This window comes from Papio anubis, chromosome 14, assembly GCF_008728515.1.
Source record: "Papio anubis isolate 15944 chromosome 14, Panubis1.0, whole genome shotgun sequence".
Lineage (NCBI taxonomy): Eukaryota > Metazoa > Chordata > Mammalia > Primates > Cercopithecidae > Papio > Papio anubis.
Window position 1 is genome coordinate 103,449,456 of NC_044989.1, and position 21,183 is coordinate 103,470,638.

At 38.3% G+C, this 21,183-nt stretch overlaps 1 protein-coding gene across 3 annotated transcripts in view; it reads right to left on the minus strand.

Annotated features, from left to right (window-relative positions):
- Positions 1–21,183, minus strand: part of EIF5B (eukaryotic translation initiation factor 5B) — a 63,515-nt gene that overhangs the window by 27,627 nt on the left and 14,705 nt on the right. For all 3 annotated transcript variants that reach the window (XM_021925107.2, XM_021925108.2, XM_021925106.2), the window contains exons 2-9: positions 13,209–13,334; positions 13,022–13,106; positions 11,436–12,108; positions 9,033–9,250; positions 8,490–8,640; positions 4,012–4,110; positions 3,113–3,202; positions 1,128–1,202 (exon numbers count right to left, since the gene is read on the minus strand). In XM_021925107.2, the coding sequence (XP_021780799.2) occupies positions 1,128–1,202; positions 3,113–3,202; positions 4,012–4,110; positions 8,490–8,640; positions 9,033–9,250; positions 11,436–12,108; positions 13,022–13,106; positions 13,209–13,334 (1,517 nt within the window). The remainder of the gene's footprint in view (positions 1–1,127; positions 1,203–3,112; positions 3,203–4,011; positions 4,111–8,489; positions 8,641–9,032; positions 9,251–11,435; positions 12,109–13,021; positions 13,107–13,208; positions 13,335–21,183) is intronic.

Sequence of the window (21,183 nt, forward strand, 5' to 3'; positions counted from 1 at the left end):
TTAGCAGACTTGACCTAAATATAGAAACCAAGGCATCCAACTACCGCAGAATATGAATTCTTTCCAAATATGAAACACTTACAATAACTGACCATGCTAGGTTGTATAGCAATATTCAACATACTTCAAAGGATAGAATCATGTATGTTCTCTGATCACAATGAAGTAACAAAAGACAATGAGAAAATGCCCATTTTTGTAAATTAAGAAATATACTAGGCCGGGTGCGGTGGCTCACGCCTGCAATCCCAGGACTTTGGGAGACTGAAGTGGGCGGATCACCTGAGGTCGAGAGTTGGAGACCAGCCTGACCAACATGGAGAAACCCCGTCTCTACTAAAAATACAAAATTAGCCAGGTATGGTAATGCATGCTTGTAATCCCAGCTACTCCGGAGGCTGAGGCAAGAGAATAGTTTGAACCCGGGAGGCAGAGGTTACTGTGAGTCGAGATTGCGCCATTGCACTCCAGCCTGGGCAACAAGAGTGAAACTCCATCTCAAAAAAAAAAAAAAAGAAATACACTAAATAAATCTTAGGTAAAATACATAAAAATGAAAATGAGAAAATATCAACATATCAGAACTTACAGAATTTGACTAAAGTCATGCTTAAAGAAAAATGTATACCTTTAAACACAAAGATGGGGGGAGTCTGAAAAAAATCAAAAGGCCAGATATCATTATCAGTAAGTTAGTAAAATTAACAGGAAATTAAATCTCAAAGTAGAGATTTTAGTAATAAAGAAGGGGAAATAATGACAAAAACGCTTACTCTCTATTCATACTTATCAGGAACTATAGTATTTATCTCTTCATTACCTTTTAGCAGTGCTTTTTGTAAGTCAGTTTTAGTAACAACCCTATTTGTAACATCATCACTCTGAAAAAATGCATTCTAAACCTTAGGCAGTTATCTTACAAATAACATTCTGAGGAACCACTCATTCACAAAACGAAGATCCACATGAGGACTTAGAAACCACGGCAAAGAAGAGAACACGAGACTGATCCCCATCCCCAGAAATGTTCATATGTCTTTCATAATCAAAAGACTATTCATTTAAATATATATCATTCATTTCTAATAGCCACTGGATTTATCAGTGTGTGCTTATGAGGTATTCACCTTTTTCTGTCTCCTCGTCACTGGCCATAGCCTCCCAATCATCCAATCCAGCATCCTCAGTATCTTCTTCTTCTTCTGTAAGTAAAATTTGCATTTAAGACACAAAAATTATTTAGAAATATGAATTATTTAGAAAAAAGTTATTTCTAAATTATTTAGAAAAAAGTAAAAAATTACAGACATAAAAATAATTTTTCAATTATGTAAAAAATATGTATGCAGCTATTATCTTTAGAACTCTTTTTAATATAGCTAGCATGTTACAATTTACTATTACTAAATGCTTCCATTTCCTACTACAGTCATCATATTAAACATAACCGATTTTCTATTCAAGCTAATTGTTTCATTAATTTAATCAATTTAAATGTTTCTTTAGATCTTGAAAAAGCTATATGAATGTACTCAGTTCTTGAAAACAAATGAAATTTCACATATGTCTTCTTTTTGATCATCCAACTCATGCTTTATGCAAGGAATTTATTATTTTGCTTTTAACCTTTACAGGTATTTAAATATAAATTCCAAAGTAGAAGGTACAAAAGTACCACCATCACTCCAGTTCAAAATAAGAATAGAATGCTGTGCTCATAACCCCAAAACAGCCAGAAAGCTAAATTCTGAATATTACTTAGATATTACAGACCTAATACTCTTCTTAACAAGAATGCTTTTCTTTACTGAAATCTAACCAGGCACAACTATTCTTAAATGAAAGGAAGATGAGGGGTAGGACAGGACATGCAGTACCTGGCTTCCCTGAAATAATCATGATTTACTAACAAGTCTGGGTAAATTATCTTGAGGAGGAAATGAGACTCAGAAACAGGCACCCAAAACATCCATCTAAATTAGCAATTCTTTCTGGTGTTAAAAATACGACCTAAAATAATGGACTGCTATTAAGCATATCAATCTGAATTTCTCTAATCTCGTCTTATCAATGCTAGGCTGAGGTCTACCCAGGTGAAATGATCCTATTCGCTCAGAAGAGAAAAGAAAAAAAGGAAAGGAACTATCAATAATATAATTCACCAGTGTTAATCGAACTTAGTATTCTCTAAAGGCTTTTCCCATTCCTGATCCTATCTTTAAACGCTGGGGATTCTCTTGAATACCAAACATACATTTAGGCAGCCCCAGCTCTCCTATCAATATCTAGTCTTAAGAATTAGAACAATGTTTTCTATTTTTTTTTTTTAAGCCAGAGATTTTCCTCAACTCCTCAACACATACACAGATACCCCACAATGAGTAAGCTGAATTCTCTGATTATTGTAAATAGAAGTTGACCTTTAGGAAGGTCTAAAAATGCCAATTTTTATGGTTCTTAAAAAGTTCTAGTTAAAAATGCTTTGAATTTGCTTCTCAAGTATTAAATGAAAACCTTCAGGTCTTTTTTTGAGATTTCTGACTCATAAATAAAAACATCAGAGAAAATCCAAAACCTACTATTCTTTCTTCCCTTTTTTTTTTTTTTTTTTTTTTTTGTGCTCTGTCACCCAGGCTGGAGTGCAATGGCATGATCTCAGCTCATTGCAATGTCCCTGTAACCTCTGCCTCCCAGGTTCAAGCAATTCTCCTGCCTCAGCCTCCCGAGTAGCTGGGATTACAGGCACCTGCCACCACGCCTGGCTAATTTTTTGTATTTTCAGTAGAGACAGGGTTTCACCGTGTTAGTCAGGATGGTCTTGATCTCCTGACCTCGTGATCCATCCGCCTCACCCTCCCAAAGTGTATCCTTTCTACAAAACATTTTATTAACACTGCTGGAAAGAATAAAACTGATGCAAGTCTCACTTGGGTACTTATTCAAAGTAGAAATGAAAAGAAATAGAAAAGAAAGAACTATGAAGAAAGAGAGCCATCCAGTCAGATACTTATTTGGTTCTCCCCAACTATTTATAATAACTAAGACAACGTATGACACATCAACACTATTTAATAAGAATTCACTAATTAAATAATCAGATAATGTTATCCACCTGGTTCAACAGGAGGTGGTGTCTCTTCCTTTTCTGGTACTCCTTGTTCCACAACTTCTACAGTAGCACATAATTCCATTGATTCAGACACTGAAAAAAGGGCAGAAACCAAGATAATGGTTTTTTTCCGATGTATAATTTCTGTTAAGATACTCCATTAAGTACTGAATAAAAAACAGTAGTGCAAACCTATTTATCTATTTATTTATTTATTTATTTATTTGATGGAGTCTCACTCTGTCACCTAGGCTGGAGTGCAATGGTACAATCTCAGCTCACTGCAACCTCCACCTCTCGGGTTCAAGCAACTCTCCCTGCCTCGGCCTGCCAAGTAGCTGGGATTACAGGTGCCTGCCACTATGACAGGCTAATTTTTTTATTTTCAGTAGAGGCGGGGATTCACCATGTTGGCCAGGCTGGTCTTGGACTCCTGACCTCAGGTAATCCGCCCTCCTCAGCCTCCAACGTGCTGGGATTATAGGCGTGAACCACCGCGCCCAGCCTGTACAAACCTATTTCTCCAAGTTTAGAAAATGTTTAAATATAGTCATATGTTTTACAGGAAACTATTCTTTCTGCTCAATAAATAAAACACAAAAATCACAGAAGGCTAAGAAGGAAACCAAGAAAAGATAAGAATTGTAGTTTTACTTCTCAGAGTTAACAGTTACAATATTCATAGGGTAGAACTCAGATTTTTCAAAGTAAAATACTTTTTCCATTAGCTTGTCATTTGAATCAAGTGAGAATAATGGCATTAATAAGAAATAACTTTAGAAAATAAGTTTCAATATGCATTTCAGATTTTTTCCTTTCTTCTTTACAGATACTGTTTTGAAGACTGTGGGGTAACAGCAAACAAAATAGTTCCTACGTTACAGGCTATTTTGTATACAAACCTTCTTTACTTTCTAGCTGCTGTGGTATTTTTTTCCTCTTTTTATCTTCATAAATTGGCCTCTTCTTTGGCAAAGAGTCTTTTGATGGCACTTCAACACCTGAGGGATAAAAATGAAAAACTTCAGGCTTATACTACTTACATGTCACCTGAGAAGTACTATTTAAAGAATAGCATTTCATTCACCACAGAGACACATACCCTAAAATATGAAAGGATATTCATGGAAAAACTTGTATCTTTTTTATATAAGGTATTTTAAAATTTACATACAGTAAAAATTCTTTTTTTATACACAGTGAGAGTTTTGATACGTGCATCACCATCACAATGAAGATGCAGAAAAGCTCCATCACTCCATCACCCTGCGCTGCTCCATGTAGTCAAACCCTCCTTACCTTCTTAGCCTCTGGTAACCACTGATATGTTCTCCAACCAAAAGATTTGCTTTTTCTAAAATGTCACATGAATGGAATCTTAGTCTGGCCTCTATCATCACAATGGATTTGAGAGCCACTCACTCTGCTGCACATGTCAATACTTCGTTTCTTTTTATTGTTGGGCAGCATTCCATCATATGGATATATCACAGTTTGCTTATCCATTCAACAGCTGAAGGACATTTGAATTGTTTCTGCTTTTTTGCAATTATGAATAAAGCAGGTATGAACATTTTCAGACAGGTTTTTGTGTGAACATTTCTATTGGGCAAATATTTTGTAGTGTGAAAGATGAAACATAACGTAAATATGACCTTAATTTTTATAAAGACACTGCCAGTTGTTTTCCAAAGTGGCTATACTACTTTGCTTTCCCACCAGTAATGCAGAAGAGTTTCGGCCGGGTGTGATGGCTCACGCCTGTAATCCCAGCACTTTGGGAAGCCAAGGTGGGTGGATCACCTGAGGTCAGGAGTTTGGGACCATCCTGGCCAACATGGTGAAATCCCATCTCTACTAAAAATACAAAAAATTATATTATTAAAAAAAAATTATATTGTGGTGGTGGGTGCCTACAATCCCAGCTACTCGGGAGGCTGAGGCAGGAGAATCGCTTGAACCTGGGAGGCAGGGGTTGCAGTGAGCTGAGATTGCGCCATTACACTCCAGCCTGGGCAACAAGAGCGAAACTCTGTCTCAAAAAAAGAAAAAAAAAAAAAAGAGTTTCAGCTGCTCTGAATGTGGTAAAGATAAGTTTCTCTTTTTTTAGAACAGTCTTTTCAGATGTGTATAGCTTCTTGCTGAAAATGTCTGTTGAAACTTTTTGCACATTTTTAAATGAACTTATTGGTTTTCTTATAGTTGAATTCTGAGAGGTCTTTATATATTTTGGACATTAATTCTTTGTCAGATATCTGATTTGGAGGTACTGTCTTGGAATTCTCTTAACAGTGTCTTTTGCAGAGAAAAGTTTTGACTGGTCTTTCTCAAAATGTATCTTTTTTCCTTTTATGGTTCAGAGTCCTATCTAAGCACTCTGCCTAACACAAGATATCCTCCTATGTTTTCCTCTGAAAGTATTATTGTATATTTTACATTTAGATATAATACCCATTTGGGTTAATTTTTTGTTTGTTTGTTTTGTTGAGACAGTCTCTCGCTCTGTCCCCAGGCTGGAGTGCAGTAGCGCAATCTCGGCTCACTGTAAGCTCCGCCTCCCGGCTTACGCCATTCTCCTGCCTCAGCCTCCAGAGTAGCTGGGACTACAGGCGCGTGCCACAGCACCCGGCTAACTTTGTTTTGTGTTTTTAGTAGACAGGGGGTTTCACCATGTTAGCCAGGATGGTCTGGATCTCCTGACCTCGTGATCCGCCCACCTTGGCCTCCCAAAGTGCTGGAATTACAGGCATGAGCCACAGCGCCCTGCCGGGTCAATTTTTATATAGTGGGGATTAAAACTAGTGTTTTGGATTTTTCTGCATACAGATGTCCAATTGTTCTAGTATCACTTGCTACAAATACTGTATTTTATCCACTGAATTACCTTTCACCTATATACTAACCGTGTATAGACTATCTGTCTGTCTTTCTGGCAATATCACACTGTATTAATTCCTATAGCTTTATACTAAGTCTTGAAATCAGGTATTCTAAGTTTGTTCTCCTTTTTCAAACTTATTTTGGCCATTCTAACTCTCTGGTCTCTTCATATCCATTTTAGACTAGTTGACAGATAGCTACAAAATATCATGCTGTGATTTTGACTGGGATTGAACTGAATATATAGATTACTGGATTACTGACACAGTCTCTCACTATGGGCAGAAGCCTTAGAATAAAGACAACAGAAATTGTATACCATGGGATTTTGAATGAAGTCACTAATAAAGGAAAATGACTAAAAATGTTATCTCTAAAGTAGGAATATATATGGATGTGTGCTGTGCATGTGCTGAAGAATGTCTAGAATGGTAAAACCATAGCTATGACTGATAAGACAAATACATTAAACAAACCAAAGAAAGAGGATAAAGCCAGCTGAGAATGCAGAGATCATCACTTCAATTAAAGTTTTCCTTGCCTAGCAGCCTACACCTACTAAGATGAAAAGCATGGGCCTGAGGGGAAACTGTAGGCTGGATTACCTGAAGGGTGGTCCCAGTAACACCCTAGACTTAATCAACTGACTACTCCTCTAGTCATGGACTCTTAAATAAGCTGCTGTATTTGGAATCAACACCAAGACTTGTATGTGTTTAGACATTCCATTCACTTTGCAAACTGAGACATCACAATCAAGTTCTTGAAGAAGCTCTTTGCCTGAAATGAGTTTATTACAAATTATTGATAAAATACTCATATATATATATGAGACTGTGCTTAGTAGTCACAGGCTAAAGGATGATTGAAAAGTTAACCTGCTGCACATTTCAGAGTAATTATATGAAAACACCTGCAGATGCCTACACTCTCTGAGAGTACATTTTCAGCTCAATGAATTAAGTTTTACAATACCTAGGTAATAAATGTAGTAAGCAGCAATCTTCCAAACATATGATGAAACAACACCGTAGGATCTTTTAATAAGATGACTCCTGTGAGTGGGCTGTGAGGGGGGACCTTGATGTGAAGCTAAGGAATTTGAACTTTTATTAATAGACAATAGGGAACCAATAAGATGGTAAACACTGGACAACACTATGAAGAGGAAGAGACCAGGGTCAGAGATGCCACTTGAGAGATCATCTCTTACAAGCCTATGCTAAAGACTGATGCTAAAAGTCCATCATTTTACACTGTAATTTCCATAACTACAACTCTAACTGTTCCTTAAAACAGCATTTTTGAGACTGGCAAATTACTCCCTGCTTGGTCCCATCTCAATTTCTTCATGAGTGCTTTTAGCCTCTCCAATAGTCAACGATGAAATCTGATGTATGAATGCTAACTATATTCAAGTTCGTACCTAATTTCATTTAAAATTTTTAAAAAGCTATATTCTCAGTTAAGAATAAAATTTTCTAAAATCTAAGTACTGGGTTTTTTTCACATCTAATGCTCCTAGCTGAACATATGTGTAAGAAAAAGTGGCACAGACCAGCTTAAATTTCAGTTCTGTGGCCTTGGGTAGGCTGTTTACACTCTCTGAACCACCATTTCCTCATCTATATGATGGAAGTAAAAATAGCTATACGAATTTTTATGAGGGAAAAATAGACAATGTCAAAGACATTGTAGCATCAGTTACACACCAAGCACACAAGCACACAATAAATGGTAGCTGTTACTGTAATTACAGCATCAACACCAAAATGACTATAAGCTAAAAATCTAGGGAATATAGGAACATGAAATTTAAGAGAGGCCCCAATATATTCTTCTCATTGGAGCAAAGACACTATTTTAAATCATCTTACCTTTCAAAAAAGTAATAAATTATATGCCCAGTTGTGATCTCTAAACACTATTCCCCTCTAAAAGGAACCAAAGCTCTTTGGATAAACAACTGATTCCAGGTCTCAGGCCATGCAAGATGAACCTGGGATATCCTGTTGTGTCAGAAAGTAAGGAAAAGGTAAAAAAAAATGGTCATGAATACTTTTTCACTGTGGTCATGTGGGTAAACTAATATGCTGTCCGAGAATCACTGTACTTCTTTTTTATTTTTTGGGATTCACTTTAAAACACACCAGGATAAAAAGTAGATGGAGAAGTACAAAACAAGAATGTCAAACGGTCCTGATTGTTGAAGCTGGCTGATAGGTACACAGGGACTCATTCTATTATTATCACTATTCTTGTTTGTGGGAGAACTCAGTTAGACATACTATCATTTACATATACATTTGTATCCTTGTGTAGACGTCATCTTCCTAAACAATGAAATTACATCACCTATTCCTTACGTTTTACTAAACTTTTTCACAGATTTTCATAGGAACTGTCCTGATGCAAATTCCATTCTCCTTCTGTACATTAAGGGATATAACTACATGTGCAGAGCTCTCTGACTGTTCAGTTAATGAAGAGTACCACTCACCCTGAGCTTGTAGGAGTTTAAGAGTAGCTTCGGCTCTGGCTCTGGCTTCTCTCTGGGATTTAGTTAAAAGTTTCCCTTCTTTTTTCAAGCGTTCTTTTCTTTCTTTTTCTTTTTGCTTTTTCCTTTCTCTTTTTTCTTGTTCCAATCGTTCCTATAAAAGACTACATGTCAGACAAAACCTGTATTCATTTAACACACTATAAAATCCAAATGTAAACAATCCAAACTTCAAATAAATCTCGAGACACATGCAAAGTATGTTTGGAGATTCCAAATCAAAGTATTTTAAATGTTGTACATGATTATTAATTAATATCAGATTATTGGCAATGATACATAAGCAACTTATGTATCAAGCAATCTATTATTGAGAAAATAAAGATGTGCTGTACCTCTTCATCTTATTATTTGTATCAGAAAAATAATAAAACTGAATTACCATACAACTATGAAATTCTCAGAATGAGAAGATTAAAGATATTTTACAGAGAATAGATTTTAAGTTAAACACAGATCAGTGTTACCAACTTCATGAAAACATACCTCTTCTTTCCGCTTGGCTTCTAATTCTTCAAGCCGTTTTATACGTTCTTCCTCTTCTCTCTTTTGTCTTTCTTCTTCCTCTTTAAGCTTAGCCAGAGCTTCTTGCATAGCTTTAACAGTGGCTTTGCTAGGTCCTTTTTTCTTCTCTTTCTCTTTGTCTTCCTTTTCTCCTTTCTTTTTCTTCTTATCTTTCTTCTTTTTGTCTCCTTCATTGTCATCTACCAAAAAAGAATAAAGGCAAAGCATTGAAATGAAAAAACAATTCCCTGTGGTGATGATGAGCAAAACCCAACCATAATTCAAGGACCATAATGGGCCAAGGCTGATGCCAGCAGCAGGCTAAGTTCTCTAGGCATCAAGGCATCCTGAGCACTTCGGTAACTAGAATAGCTCAGAATAACTCACAGATGGCCTCCTGAGAAGTCTGCAATGCTGGTGTTGGTCTCAGACGTCCCGAGGAATACAGTAAGACAGAAGGATACTGTCAGCAGCAAAAGGGCAATCCTGTACTTAATGTATCTCTTAATCCATGGTACCTGAGTGGCTGGTATCCAACAGATGCCTATATGAAGTTCTAACAATCAGAATGAACTAACACCCACCTAAGTTCTGTAGCTAATTTCACTTCTACAAGATGGAGATAATGAGAATGATGTCTACTTTAGGGGGATATTAGTAGGATAAAATACAGAAATATAGGTAGTTATACTCCCAGAACTCTAAAGAATTAAAAGCTATGAAGGCACTTTCATGGTGTTCCTCCTCAAAGATACCCAGATAATAAAAATCTTAGCATTTAAGAAAGTTGCCGGGCACAGTGACTCACGCCTGTAATCCCAACACTTTGGGAGGCTGAGGCATGTGGATCGCCTTGAGGTCAGGAGTTCGCGACCAGCCTGGCCAACATGACGAAACCCCATTTCTACTAAAAATACAAAAATTAGCTGGGCATGGTGGCGGGCACCTGTAATCCCAGCTACCTGGGAGGCTGCGACAGTTGAACCTGGGAAGAGGACGTTGCAGTGAGCTGAGATCGCGTCATTGCACTCCAGCCTGGGCAACAAGAGTGAAATTCCGTCAAAGAAAGAAAAGAAAGAAAAGAAAGAGAGAAAGACAGACAGAAAGAGACAGAGAGGCAGAGAAAGAGAAAGAAAAGTTGTGTCATTTTTCCCATTAAAAGTTGTCCAGTCAAAAGAAAAACTACTATTTTTTTTGAAATGGAGTCTCACTCTGCCGCCCAGGCTGCAGTGCAGTGGCGTGATCTCTGCTCACTGCAAGCTCCGCCTCCTGGGTTCACGCCATTCTCCTGCCTCAGCCTCCAGAGTAGCTGGGACTGCAGGTGCCGCCACCACGCCTGGCTAATTTTTGTATTTTTAGTAGAGACGGGGTTTCACCGTGTTAGCCAGGATGGTCTCGATCTCCTGACCCCGTGATCCACCCACCTCAGCCTCCCAAAGTGCTGGGATTACAGGCGTGAGCCACCGCACCTGGCCGAAAAACTACTGTTTTAAGAATATAGTATGGCCATGCAAACCAACTGATCTTTAGCTATTTTCATTCTAAGTAAGAGGAAGAAATTAGCTAGAACTTTTATAATTGGTTGTTTAAAAAAAAGTCTCATTATTGCTTAAAAGACATTAACTTTAGCATGTTGAGTTTTAAGTGCAGCAGAAAATATTAGCAACTTCATGAAAACATTTATTTGTGAATTTCATAAATTGAACTAGGTTTTTCTTTTTTTTTTTTTTTTGAGACGGAGTCTCGCTCTGTCGCCCAGGCGGGAGTGCAGTAGCCAGATCTCAGCTCACTGCAAGCTCCGCCTCCCGGGTTCCCGCCATTCTCCTGCCTCAGCCTCCCGAGTAGCTGGGACTACAGGCGCCCGCCACCTCGCCCGGCTAGTTTTTTTGTATTTTTTTAGTAGAGACGGGGTTTCACTGTGTTAGCCAGGATGGTCTCGATCTCCTGACCTCGTGATCCGCCCGTCTCGGCCTCCCAAACTGCTGGGATTACAGGCGTGAGCCACCGCGTCGGGCCCTTGAACTAGGTTTTTAAAGACAGGAAAGAATTCAAATATTATCTGACACTGACTTATCAGAAAGAACAAATTTTTCATTAAGTAACTTCTATAGTCTTCATCAACAGCAAAAAAAGAGTTTTCATAATGAAATTCTATAAAAATTCCAGTCTGTACATAAATAATCTGAAAGATATTTATACTATATATGTAAAGGATTAACAATGCAAATCAAGTAAAATACTTAGATGTAATTTTTTAGATGGCTCCTTACAATAAAGTGCCTTTATACCCATGGACAAATAACAAAATGACCTTGGGGCATAATGATGACAACTTATACTGTGAATCAAAAGCCTGTTGCTCTTTCCTCTAAAGCATTAACCAACCTTCTGCAGCTGTGGGAGTCTCTGCTTTCTCTTCAGAGGCAGGGATTACTCCAGTATCAAGAGTCACTTTGGATTTGACAGTTTCTTCTTCAGATTTCCTTTGAGATTCCTTTTGTTTACTCAGATCCTTTTTACCTGTTTCTAACTCTTCTTTTTCTTTCAGCTTCCGCAGTTTCGCTTTTTCTTCATCTCGCTTTTTTCTCTCGCGCTCCTTCTTTTCTGCCTTCTTTTGGGCCACTGTCTTAATTTTGAAGGAGGAGTCATCATCTTCATTCCCACTCTCTATGTTAGGACCTGGCTTGTTTTTTTGATTTTTTTTCTGTCCTTTTCTAGATTGCAAAAACTCATCTGATTCATCACCACTTTCACCAGAAGAATTTACTCTTGAACGCTCTTTAACTTTTTTACTGTTATCCTCATCCTCTTCTGACCCATCCCACTTCTTATTTGATTTTTGAGCTTTCCCTTTAGCTTTTTTAGGAAGTTTGTTAAAATCATCATCATCATCACTCCCAGAGTACATTTCCACTTTTGGTTTTGCAGTCTTTTTTGATTTTGAATCTTTATCTTCCAATTCTTCGCTATCATTATCATCAAAACTCTGTTTTTTGCCCTTCTGTCCTTTCTTTTTTTTATCTTTTAAGGTGAATTCCTCTTCATTGTTTTCTGTTGGCTAAAAAATTTCCATTGTTAGAAAAGATTAACAGAATTACATTTGAGACCAGAGTCATGTGCTTCATTAACTAAACATTTTTTTTAAATCTCAAATGATTTCAAAATCTTTTTCAAAGTCTTTTTCATAGGAATATAAAATTCAAACAAGCTCGAGAGGTTGGCCTTGGCCTCAGACACATCTCGCATTCATTGCAAATTTCAGAATCCAGGGCCTCTTGAAACAGGCACTAATCACCACTCCACATTTACCAACTTTACAAAGCCTAAGGGACAAGTTGAAAGAAGAAAAAATATTTATCATTTTCCCATTACTCTGAGGCTTATCCAAATTCGAAGGATGAAAATGAAACAACAGAGAAAACTGAAGGTGGAGATGAGTGATTACATCATATCTCCAAATGTACCAATTTTATGAATAAACAATATACCACAAAATACCTTTACATTCCTATTTTTCCCTTTGGCATCAGATTTCACAGAAGCTTTTAAATAACATATTGTAGGCCGGGCGCGGTGGCTCAAGCCTGTAATCCCAGCACTTTGGGAGGCCGAGACGGGCGGATCACGAGGTCAGGAGATCGAGACCATCCTGGCTGACACGGTGAAACCCCGTCTCTACTAAAAAATACAAAAAAAAACTAGCCGGGCGAGGTGGCGGGCGCCTGTAGTCCCAGCTACTCGGGAGGCTGAGGCAGGAGAATGGCATGAACCCGGGAGGCGGAGCTTGCAGTGAGCCAAGATCACGCCACTGCACTCCAGCCTGGGCAGCAGAGCGAGACTCTGTCTCAAAAAAAAAAAAAAAAAAAAAATAACATATTGTACACTGCTCAAAAGTTTCCAAATGTAATTCCCCAAACCAACATTAAGAAGAATACAATATGAAACACGAAGAGGTAACAAAGGTCTTTCACCTTCACTGCAACAGTTTCTCTGTCAGCTTTGATGCCTTGAGCTTCCAAAGACAATTCTTCCAGTTCTTTCAGGATATCATCTTCACTAGAAAAGGATTAAAATACATTGTGAAGCACTGGTATAGTTTTATTAAGTGAATTCAGTACCAAAACAAATAAAAATCAAATATATTTAAAATATACTTACTCAAAATCCTGCTTTTTTTTCTCTTTTTTCTTTTTCCCTTTTGACTTTTGAGGCTCCTGTTCTTTGGCAGCACCAGCTCCTTCTATTTCTGCAGCCAAGGCATCAAGATCAATGTCATCCTTGGCACTTAAATGAAAACAAAGACGTCCTAAATGTTACTCAAAAGTAAAATAATCATTCATTTACATAGAAAATTTTATCATTTTGACCTTTTTCATGCATTAGCAGCACACTGAGAAAAATCATTTGGCAAGTTCTTTCATAACAGCACAAGCTACATCTACTTATCAGCCTCCCTACATCTGCTTCAATGAAGTTTCTGGATTACACTCAAATAAGGGAGAGTGATAATGAAAAGCTCCAAAGGTTTTTTGTGTGTCTGAATGAAGTTATTTATAAAATGGAGAGATCTTAAAACATAAAACAAGTCTTATTTCTCAACTATCAGTAACAACACCTAAATATTTGGACCCCTGTGCATTTTTACTTGGAATAGCAAAAATTTCAGAGTTGGAAGGAAGTTTAGAGATCAGTCATCTAGCCTGTAATCTCATTTTACCAATGGGGAAACTAAAATGCACAAGGACTGAATGTCCTGAGAAAAACATACCTACATGTTCAAATCTAAATGAATTAGGAATGATTCACTAAATAAAATACTTAACCAAAAATCCAGAACTAAACCTGTTCGCATCTGGTTTCATTTCTGGATCCATCCAACAATGTCCTCACCTACCAACATTACTTGGAGTAAACCAAATTAAGTTCCAGCTAAAACCTACAGAAAATGAAGGCGGCCCAGTCTAAAATGTACAAGTAGCAAAGGTAGATGAATCCAAATGAATGGCACAGTAAGAAAACAACTCATGTAACGTGGCCTTTATAATGGATGCCTTGTAAAGAGATGCTTTATTTCAGCAAAGAAAAAAATTTTTTTTCTTGTTGTTTTTTTTTTTTTTTTTTGAGACAGAGTCTCACTCTGTCACCTAGGCTGGAGTGCAGTGGCGTGATCTTGGTTCACTGCAACCTCCACCTCCCAGGTTCAAGTGATTCTCCTGCCTCAGCCTCCTGAGTAGCTGGGATTACAGAAGCCCGCCGCCATGCCCGGTTTTTTTTGTTTGTTTGTTTGTTTGTTTGTATTTTAAGTAAAGACGGGGTTTCACAATATTGGCCAGGCTGGTCTCAAACTCCTGACCTTGTGATCTGCCACCCTCAGCCTCCCAAAGTGCTGCACCCAGGGTGAGCCACTGCACCCAGCCTCAGTAAAGAAAATTTCTAAAGAGAAGTAACTTCCAACTATATTATAAATATAATTAAAAGATTATATGACAAGACATTGAGGATATAGAATTTAGCCTTAAGGAGCTTAATAGGGAAGACAGACAGCAAACCAGTAAAGCACAAATTGCAAAATGTTAAATGCCTTGAAGTAAAAGAACGTAATGCTTTTATAAATAGTTGGCCAGAACTGAAATGTGCTCCTTTTCTTCCTATATTTTAGATAATTTGACACTGATCTGCTGCAGTGGTAGGGACTTCCTACAGTACCAAATCTAGAATGGGAAAGTCAGAGGCATCTTATTCTTAGCTAAAGGGGTACACATACCAGACACAGTAAGTCCAAAAGCTAAAGGCAACAAGGTGTGTTATGCCTCAAGAGGGCTCACAAAAGACATCTGAACCACCTAAGAAATGTTTGAGCATTATGTATTTCTTGATCCCACCAAAGATATAGGGAAACAGAAACTGAGGGGGAAGCCAGGCAGTATATTTTTAGCAACATTATTTTCAGGTGATTGTGCACCAGATTTGAACACTGTCACTCTTCTTCCTTTATAAATGAAGTAACTAGTAACTAAGGCACAGAGAATCTGCCCAGGATCACAGGAGTCAGAGATGTGGGATTTAAATCCAGGAAGTCTGATTCCATAGCCAGATGTCTTACTTCTGCTGACATAATCCAATTTGCATTTTAGGGCTGGACGCAGTGTCTCACACCTGTAATCCCAGCACTGTGGGAGGCCGAGGCAGGCAGATCACTTCAGCCCAGGAGTTCGAGACCAGCCTGGCCCACACTGTGAAACCCCGTCTCTAAAAAAATATAAAACTTAGCCAGGCATGGTGGCGCATGCCTCTTGTCCCAGCTACTTGGGAGGCTGAGGTGGGAAGATCACCTGAGCCCAGGAGGTTGAGGCTACAGTAAGCTAGAATTGTGCCACTGAGTAAAACTCTGTTTTAAAAAAAAAAAAAAAAAAAGGCATTTTAGAATGCTACCTCTGGTATGAATGGCAGGGCTGAATCCTGACTAGTCAGGAAGCAAGGAGACCAGTTAGGAAGCTTTTGTAGTAAGTGTAAGGAGAAACAATGAGCACCTAGACTTGCCCAGTGGCAGGCAAGATGTAAATCAGTTAGATAAATATTAAGGGAATCAAATCAACAACACTTAAGTGATCAACAGGATGTATATAGAAAGGAGTCCTAAGGAAGAATCAAGGACAATTCTCAGGTCCCATCAGGTAACAAGAACCTAAATCTGCCCTAGCATCTCCCAGGAGTATCCCCCAAGGCATCTCTGGCAACATTTCACACTACAGCAGCTTCTGACAACTGTGTGAGAATGAAGTTTGGCATCTCATTTCCAAAAATTTATCTGCCCTCACCCAAACTGTATTCATCTCATCAAAATAGCTTCAAGAATCTTCTTGTGATTAGCTATATTTCTGGAGAATTCATCAATAAACATCTCTAGGATAACAGTGTATAGGACTACATTTGTACATTATTAAGTCTGAAAGGCTTCTTGTAGCTAACAATATAAGATGAACAGTTTTGTAATATGCTTATATTCAGGCATTGTGCTGACTAATGCCTAGACATAATATATATACTGACACTTAATATTCATAACAATTCCATAAAACTATTCTTAAAGATGGTAATTTTTCAAAGGCCACCCAGCTACAAAGTAGCATACCAAGAATTCAAGCCCAAATTTTAACAGCAGATTCTACTGCCTTCCTAGAAAATGGGAAATAATCTAGTGTATTACCTGCTTGAAAACTTCAAACATAGCTATGAAATTCCTACAGTTTACATACAAAGGCAAAAGACTTAGCATAAGTCAGCATAATACTGAAGAACAAAGCTGCAAGACTCATTACTCAATTTTAAGATTTATTATAAAGCTACTATCAAGACAGTGTAGTACTGGTGAAAGAAGAGACACATAGATCAAGGCAACAGACCAGGTAGCCCAGAAATAGAGCTCTGAGAAGGATACTAGTATTACAATAAAAACACTAACCACAGACTGAAAGAAACATTTGCAAAGCACTACTAGCTGAAAGATCTGTATCCAAAATACACAGAGAACTCTTAAAACTCAACAATAACAACCCAATTAAAATATGGGTAGTCACCTTGTCAAATTAGGGGCAGGGGGAGTAGATTAAAAATATTCATCATCATTTGTCACTGGGGAAATGCAAATTAAAACAAAGAGATAGTGGTATTTACCCATCAGAGTTGCTAAAACCCAAGAAACTGACAATACCAATTCCTGGTAAGAAAGCAAAATGGCTGATTCTAGGGCAGGGGCTAGACATAGACAAAATAAGCCTAGAGCACTGTGTAATGGTAGGAAGCAAGGAAATGATTTTAAAACAAAAAACAAACACACAAATAAGAAAATGCTAAAACACACACAAACACACACAATGTTGAGTCTATGACAAAGGGACACATGAGCCAACTGAAAGAGCTCCCAATGGGCAATGGGAGCAACAAATTAATATGTTAATTAATTAGAAGAACAAATTAAATAACAATATTAAATTATAACCTAAATATGAAATAATTCCACTAGTCATACTATTAGAGAGAAATGATTAAGTAAATAAATGGGGAAGAGACAAACGTGTGCAGAAAAAAACTAAATAAATTATGCAGAATTCCATCCTCAAGGAAGTGGAACATAATTTTCCACTCCTAAACAATGAGCTGTGTACAGTGATTTCATTCCAAAGAATACAATATAGAAAGAGAAAAAAAAAGTAACATTATAATGCAGAAATCTGACAAACACAGCCAAGTGATCAACATCGACATCAGTGATATAATGAAATCTGAGAAACTATCACAGATAAGACAAACCTAAGGATGAATGACTACTAAATGTAATGTGGTATCCTGTATAGGATCCTGGAACAGATACAGGACAGTAGAGAAAAACTAAAGAAATCTACACAAAGTATGCACTTCACTTAATAATACTGGCTCTTTGATTGAAACAAGTGTACCATGCTAATATAGTAATAACAGAGGAAACTAGGTGTGGGGCATATGGAGACTCTGTACTGTCTTCACAATCTAAAACTTCTACAAATTAAAGTTTATTTTTAAAAAACTGAGCAAAGGGCCGGGCACGGTGGCTCAAGCCTGTAATCCCAGCACTTTGGGAGGCCGAGACGGGCAGATCACGAGGTCAGGAGATCGAGACCATCCTGGCTAACACGGTGAAACCCCGTCTCTACAAAAAAAAAAAAAAAAAAAACTGAGCAGGGAGGCTGGGCGCGGTGGCCTGTAATCCCAGCACTTTGGAAGGCCAAGGCAGGTAGATCATCTGAGGTCAGAAGTTCAAGACCAGCTTGGCCAACATGGGGAAACCCCATCTCTACTAAAAATACAAAAATTAGCTGGACGTGGTGGCGCATCCTGTAATCCCAGCTACTCTGGAGGCTGAGGCAGGAGAATCGCTTGAACCTGGGAGATGGAGGTTGTGGTGAGCTGAGATCACACCACTGCACTCCAGCCTGGGCGACAGAGCCAGACTCTGTCTCAAAAAAAAAAAAAACCCCAAAAAACAAAAAACAAACAAACAAAAAAACTGAGGGGGGAAAAACCATCATATTACTTACAGTTATTCCAAAGAAAGTAACATACTTAAATCTAACAAGTAAAGTACTTATATGTGGAAAATTACAAAATGCTTATGAAAGAAATCCAAGACTTGAATAAGTGAAGAGACATGCCATGTTCATGGACTACAAGACTCAACACAGTAAAGATGACAATCAGCCCTAAAATGATATATAGGTTTAATGCAATTCCAATAAAAATCTCAGCAAGATTTTTAGGACATAACCAATATAGACAAGGTTACCCTAACATTTATATGAAAAGGCAAGAAACTAGAATAGCTAAACCAATTTTGAAAAAAGACTAAAATGTGAGAAACCACTCTACCAGATTTCAAGACTTAACCAAAGCTCTTGGTACTGGCAAAGGAATAGACACAGATCAAAACAAGAGAAGAGAGAGAACCGGAAAACAGTACCAAAGAAGTATAACCAATCAGGCCAGGCACAGTGACTCACGCCTGTAATCCCAACACTTTGGGAGGCCAAGGCGGGTGGATCACTTGAGGTCAGGAGTTCGAGACTGGCCTGGCCAACATGGTAAAACCCCGTCTCTACTAAAAAATACAAAAAGTAGCTAGGTGTGGCGGCGGGCGCCTGTAATCCCAGCTACTCAGGAGGCTGAGGCAGGAGAATCTCTTGAACCTGGGAGGCAGAAGTTGCAGTGGGCTGAGATAGCACCACTGCACTCCGGCCTGGGTGACAGAGGGAGACACTGTCTCGAGAAAAAAAAAGTACAACCAATTAATTTTTGACAAAGGTGCAAAAGCAGAAGACAGCCTCTTTAACAGTGCTAGAGCAAATGGACACCTATCTGTCACAAAACAATGAACCTCACCCTCAGTCCTTACCCAAGAGTGAACCCAAGATATATGATGTACTTAAAAAAATAAATAAACAAAAGCATAAACTTTTAGGAAAAGAGTAAAATATCTTTCAGATCTAGCACTAAGCAAAGAGTTAAGAGTTAAGGCTTGAAACTAAAAGCACAATCCAAAAGAAGTGGAACTCATCAAAACTAAAAACTTTTGCTGTGAAAGACTATGTGAAGGGAATGAAAAACAAGATACAAAATGAGAGAAAATATTTCCAAACCACAAAGATTAACAACTAGAATATACCCAAAACTCTCAAAACTCAACAGTAAAATAAATCCAAACAATCCAATCAAAAAATGGGCAAAAGGCATGAAAAGACATTCCACTAAAGATATACAGATGGCAAATAAATGTTCACATCATTAGCTATTTGGGAAATGCAAGTTAAAACCACAATGGGGTATCACTACATACGAATCACTACATACCAATGAGAATGCCCTCCTCCCCCACAATAGTGATAATAACCAATACTGGTAAGGACAGAAAGGAACTGGAAAATTCACACACTGCTGGTAGAAATATAAAATGGCAATGCCACTCTGGAAAATAGTCTATTAGTTTCTTGCAAAACTAAAAACGTACTTACCACATAACCCAGCAACTGCATTCTTGCACATTTATACCTAAATAACAAAAATTTATGTTCATGGAGAAACTTGTAGACAGAAGTTCATAGCAGTTTTATTTTCAATAGCCAAACACTGGAAACAACCCACATTTCCTTTAATAGGTGAATGGTTGAATAGACCGTGGTTCATTTCCATTCCACGAAATATTATTCATCAATAAAAAGGAATGAACCATTGATACATGCAACAACTGTGATAGATCTCAAGAGAATTAGGCTGAGTAGAAAGAAGCTAACCTCAAAAGGTCACATACATACTAAATTCCCTTGATACAACATTTTTGAAAGGACAAAACTTTAGAAATGTATAAGACACTTGAGGTTAGAGACAGGTGAAGTGTGTGTGGTGGGGTGGGGAGTACAGGAAGGAGGTGGTTACAAACATACAACATGAGGGATTCTTGCACTGATATTCTGCATCTTGACTGTGTAATGGATATACAAACCTACACATGCAACAATATTGTATAGAACTAAATATAGAAACACACACACACAAAGAGTATAAATGAAACTGGGCAAACCTGAATATAATCAGTGGATTGTATCAGTGTCATTATCTGGGTAATGGCTGGGGACAGGGGTTCATGCCTGTAATCCCGGCACTTTGGGAAGCCGAGGTGGGTGGCTTGCTTAAGCCCAGGAGTTCTAGATCAGACTGGGCAACATGGCGAAACCCTGACTCTACAAAAACTACAAAGAAATTAGCCAGGCAGGCCAGGCGTGGTGGCTCATGCCTGTAATCCCAGCACTTTGGGCGCCCAAGGCTGGTGGATCACGAGGTCAGGAGTTCAAGACCAGCCTGGTCAATATGGTGAAACTCCATCTTTACTAAAAATACAAAAATTAGACGGGTGTGGCGGTGCACGCCTGTAGTCTCAGCTATTCAGGAGGCTGAGGCAGAAGAATCATTTGAACCCAGGAGGTGGAGGTTGCAGTGAGCAGAGATCATGCCATTGCACTCCAGCCTGGGCAACAGAGCGAGACTCCGTCTCAAAAAAAAAAAAAAAAAAAGAAGAAGAAGAAGAAGAAAAGAAAAAATTAGCCAGGCATGGTGGCATGTGTCTGTACTTTCAGCTACTCTAATGGCTGGGGTGGGAGGATTGACAGCCCAGGAGAGGGAGGCTATGGTGAGCCATGATTGTGCCACTGCATTCCAACTTGAACGACAGAGTGAGACCCTGTCTCAACTGCATATGAATCTATAATAATCTTGAAATAAAAGTTTAACTTTACAAAAGACACTATTAACAGAATAGGTCAGGCACAGTAGCTCATGCCTGTAATCCTAGCACTTTGGGAGGTGGGTGGATCACTTGAGGCCAGGAGTTTGAGACCACCCTGGCCAATATAGTGAAATCCTGTTTCTACTAAAAATAGAAAAACAAATTAGCCAGGCGTAGTGGCACATGCCCGTAATCACAGCTACTCAGGAAGCTAAGGCACGACGGTCACTGTGCTCCAGCCTGAGCAACAGAGCAAAACTCTGTCTCAAAAAAAAAAAAAGACAATTAGCAAAATGAAAAAGCAAGACAGGCCGGGCGCGGTGG